Source organism: Piliocolobus tephrosceles, chromosome 12, assembly GCF_002776525.5.
Source record: "Piliocolobus tephrosceles isolate RC106 chromosome 12, ASM277652v3, whole genome shotgun sequence".
Classification (NCBI taxonomy): domain Eukaryota; kingdom Metazoa; phylum Chordata; class Mammalia; order Primates; family Cercopithecidae; genus Piliocolobus; species Piliocolobus tephrosceles.
Genome location: NC_045445.1, coordinates 24,589,406 through 24,594,200, shown reverse-complemented (window position 1 = coordinate 24,594,200; position 4,795 = coordinate 24,589,406). Strand labels below are relative to the sequence as shown.

At 46.7% G+C, this 4,795-nt stretch overlaps 1 protein-coding gene across 1 annotated transcript in view; it reads left to right on the top strand.

Moving 5' to 3' along the window:
• Positions 1 to 1,868: 1,868 nt before the first annotated feature.
• UTP14A (UTP14A small subunit processome component) overlaps positions 1,869 to 4,795 on the top strand; it is a 24,709-nt gene continuing 21,782 nt past the window's right edge. The window contains exons 1-2 of the mRNA XM_023198829.1: positions 1,869 to 1,995; positions 3,116 to 3,191. Of these exons, the coding sequence (XP_023054597.1) occupies positions 1,970 to 1,995; positions 3,116 to 3,191 (102 nt within the window). The 5' untranslated portion in view covers positions 1,869 to 1,969. The remainder of the gene's footprint in view (positions 1,996 to 3,115; positions 3,192 to 4,795) is intronic.

Sequence of the window (4,795 nt, the reverse complement as noted above, 5' to 3'; positions counted from 1 at the left end):
ACTAGCCAGGCGAGGTGGCGGGGGCCTGTAGTCCTAGCTACTCCGGAGGCTGCGGCGGCAGGAGAATGGCGTAAACCCGGAAGGCGGAGCTTGCAGTGAGCTGAGATCCGGCCACTGCACTCCAGCCTGGGCGACAGAGCGAGACTCCGTCTCAAAAAAAAAAAAAAGAAAGAAAGAAAGAAACATCATCATTTAGGGAGTAAGTATATGAAAAACATCCAGCAGAGAAGACTGAAGAAGATGGTCATAGGGTTAAGATACCAGGAGAGAGTGGTGTCATGAAATCTCAGGATGGAGTTTCAACGACAAAATTGTCTTTAATCCCACTAGAAAGCAAGCTCTAGGAAACCATGGGACATATCTGCTTTGTTCACCAATGTATTCCCAATGCCTAGAGGCTTGGCACATAGTAGATGGCCAAAAACATTTCATGAATAAGAAAACAAATTAGCTGGGCGTGGTGGCTCACGCCTGTAATCCCAGCACTTTGGGAAGCCAAGGTGGGTGGATCATCTGAGGTCAGGAGTTCGAGACCAGCCTGACCAACATGGTGAAACCCCGTCTCTGCTAAAAAATAAAAAAATTAGCCAGGCTTGGTGGCGCACACCTGTAATTCCAGCTACCCAGGAAGCTGAGGCAGGAGAATCGTTTGAACCCGGGAGGCGGAGGTTACAGTGAGCCGAAATCACGCCACTGCACTCCAGCCTTGGCAACAAGAGCAAAACTCTGGGAAGGAAGGAAGGAAGAAAGGAAGGAGGGAGGGAGGGAGGGAACAGACAGTTATTAAATACCACACAAAGTTCTGGGAACCCAAAGACTAAGAGGTATCCATTTTATTTAGCAACTTTGGGTGTCGCTGATCTTGCCCAGAGCAATTTCTGTGGAATAATGGGACAAAAGCAAAATGGGAATGGATTAAAAGAATGAAAAGAATGTTCTTGTCTATTATTTTTCTACAATCATCATATATATATACACACACACACATATATTAGGCCGGGCCCGGTGGCTCACGCCTGTCATCCCGGCACTTTGCGAGGCTGAGGCGGGCGAATCACTTGAGGCCAGGAGTTCCAGACCAGCCTTGCCAACATAGCAAAACGCCGTCTCTACTAAAAGTGCAAATATTAGCCGAGCATAGTGGCGGGCGCCAGTAATCCTAGCTACTCGGGAGGCTGAGGCAAGAGAATCGCTTGAACCCAGGAGGCAGAGGTTGCAGTAAGCAGAGATCACGCCATTGCACTCCAGCCTGAGCGACACAGCAAGGCTCTGTCTCAAAAATAAATTCTTAAAAGTTGATGGGAGAAAAAAAGTTGTTTAAAATAATTTTTTTTAAGTTGATAGGAGGTGAGGAAGCGTAGCTACTGAAGGCCCATTCTTGGATAAAATATTTTGACTCAGGAAATGAAGAACAGAGCTGCAATTACAAGCGATCAAAAGAGATTTTTCCTTAAATGGAAGGAAACTTGTTTTGTTCACCATCGGATCTCCGGGGCCTGGCACAATCTGGCCACTTAATGGGCATTCAATAAACTCCCGAGCTGGCTGGTGGCCGGCTTGCAGGACGCTGTCGCACAAGGACGGGAGCTGGAGTCTTTCCTTCTGGATTATGTAGGGACGAATGAAGGCGCGGGCTCAGTTCCTGACAGCGCAGCACCTTCGCCCTAAGCTAACCCACCCTGGGCCGCGTGGAAACCAGGGGCCAGGAGGACAGACACTGGCGAGAGAAATACGGGGTGGGTGGAGAAAGGAAAGCCCCACCCGCTGACAGTCGTTTCATCTCCAGCCTCCCAGTTTTATGCAGGCCCCTCCCTACACGGCTCCAACTTCTCACACGCCTTGTACGGAACGGAACTGACGTGTACGTCGCGAGCGATTGACGGAAACAGAAATTGCTTTGCGGCCGGCACGGAAATTGCTTTCCTTCGGCTTCCGTTCTTGGTCCATGTGAGAGAAGCTGGCTGCTGAAATGACTGCGAACCGGCTTGCAGAGAGGTGAAGGGCAACGAGGGGAGGGGGGATTCTGGGTCTCGCTGGGGATCGGGTTCCCCACCTTTTGGGAAATGGGCGCCCCCTTTTAACAGATGGCAGTGGTTCCCCTCAAGAGCTGGCCACTTGTTCCTGTTTTCCGCGATCCAGCCTTTAAAGCCCTTTTAATTTCATTCACTTACTCCGCTCCTCAGCTGTATAGCCGCATCCCTGTAGGTCCTGATGCTGTTTCTCTGCCTCCCCAGCTCATTTACTATGTTTCACATTCCTCGTCACGTGACCCCTTTTTCTGCCTCTGCCGCGGCCGGATTTAATCCTCTGCGCAGGCAGTGCAGGTGTTATAAACTCCCCGAATCTTCGAAAGCTTTGCTGACTGGAGTCATCACCACGTTTTGGCTCCTGTGATGTTTTGTGCCTCCCCTCCCCGCCCCCGGAACTAAATGTAGTCCGTTTAGTAATGTTGGCTTTGCAAATACTAATAATATATGCTGTTAAGTAACGGTAAATTTTGTAATTTGTTTGTGGGTACCAGTCTCCTTAGTTAAGAACCTACTTTGCTAAGCAAGCCCCAGGGAAAATGGCTTACTCAGCTGCTTTCGACCTGTTTCTCCATTCCTGGGAACAAGTGATCAAGATGACACTTTTGATCAGGCTGCCTATCAAGGAGTCAAACATGTGGAGGATGCTTAGAAATATTAATCGTGAAACTGCCTTGCCTCCAGGGCTAGCAACAGCGTCTTTGGCCATATTATTCTAGGGTCTGACATTTTTACAGCTTCCCATAGGTCATAGGAAATGTTGTGCCAATCACTGAAAAGTGTTAGCTCTTTTACATGCAGTTTTGAGTCAGGCATCACTCCTGGAGGTGATGCCTGATATCAGTCTAAATTTCACATCTTGACAAGTTTTCAAAGGCGTTCATGCTGCTTTATATATCTTCTGAGGGATAGGGCTATTCTGTGTTGAAGTTACAATGTTTTTGAGATTGTTTTAATAGATTAGACATTGCTTCAAGTAATAATATTTCTCTATTAAATTTCAGCTTTTATTATAATTAAGGGATACATATGCAGGTTTGTTACATGGGTATATTGCATTCACATTTCTTTGTTGCCTCTTTTAACAGCCTTCTGGCTTTGAGCCAACAGGACGAACTAGTAGATTTGCCAAAAGACTGCCTCTTGAGTGGGAGTGAAGATGAGGTGGGTGACAATTGCTAAACTGCCTTCAAAATTAGGGTAGAGAGCACATTCCTGGAATGGAAAGGTGTGGCAGTATTCTACGTATTTGTTCAGGTCTCTCAAATTAATTACAAATGGTTAGTGTTTCATATATAAGTTACTGTATCATATTAAGTGCTATAAGGATTTGGAAACTAAGTTATACTCACTACCCTCAAGTTGCATAAGTATAATTCATAAGACCAACCAAAACAGGCCCAGCTGGTGGCTCACGCCTGTAATCCCAGCACTTTGGGAGGCTAAGGCAGGGAGATAACCTGAGGTCAGGAGTTCAAGACCAGCCTGGCCAACATGGCAAAACCCTGTGTCTACTAAAAATACAAAAATTAGCTGGGCGTGGTGGTGTGTGCCTATAATCCCAGCTACTATTGAACCCAGGAGGTGGAGGTTGCAGTAAGCCAAGATCGTGCCACTGCACTCCAGTCTGGGCAATAGAGCAAGACTCTGTCTCAAAAAAAAAAAAAAAAAAAAGACTGAAACACATGGTCCTCGTGATATGATTTCCCAAGTTTGGATTTCTATAGAGCGTTATTTAATTATCTGACTGAAATATGCATATGTATTTTAAGCTGGATCTCCAACAGATGCTATAAGAATTCCAATTCTTTATTTCCCTTACAAAAAACCACTTTTTTTTCTCTTGGGTTGGGGGCACACGACACATCTATTTTAATAACAAGGAGGGTTTTTTTTGTCTGTTTTTTTCTGCTTGTTGTGTTCTTCCTAGGAAAAACCAACTTAACTTGGAGGCCGGGTGTGGTGGCTCACACCTGTAATCCCAGCACTTTGGGAGGCCAAGGCGGGTGGATGACTGGAGGCCAGGAGTTCAAGACCAGCCTGGCCAACATGGTGAAACCCCGTCTTTACTAAAAATACAAAAATTAGTTGGGTGTGGTGGCGCTCCCCTGTAATCCTAGCTATTCCGGTGGCTGGGGCAAGAGAATCACTTCCAGGAGGTGGAGGTTGCAGTGAGCTGAGATCACACCACTGCACTCCTTCCTGGGCAACAGAGCGAGACTCTGTCTCAAAGAAAAAAAAGCCAACTTGGTAACTGGCTATGACTTACGCTATATGTCAGGGTTTCCATGTTAGATCATACTATATATTTTATACAGAAACACCATTTTAAGCCCTTTTTGTCTAGAAGCAAGTTAGGACAGACGCATTTAGTTTGAGCTGGAATGCTTGCACACCAGACCTCTTCCAATTCCCCAGTTCTCTACTGACCAAAAGAACAAGAGATTTGGCTGGGCGTGGTGGCTCACGCCTGTAATCCCAACACTTTGGGAGGCCAAGACAGGCAGATCACAAGGTCAGGAGATCAAGACCATCCTGGCTAACACAGTGAAACCCCGTCTCTACTAAAAATAAAAAAAATTAGCCCAGTGTGGTGGCGGGTGCCTGTAGTCCCAGCTACTCAGGAGGCTGAGGCAAGAGAATGGCATGAACCCGGGGGCGGAGCTTGCAGTGAACTGAGATCATGCCACTGCACTCCAGCCTGGACCACAGAGCGAGACTCTGTCAAAGAAAGAAAGAAAGAAAGAAAGAAAGAGAGAGAGAGAGAG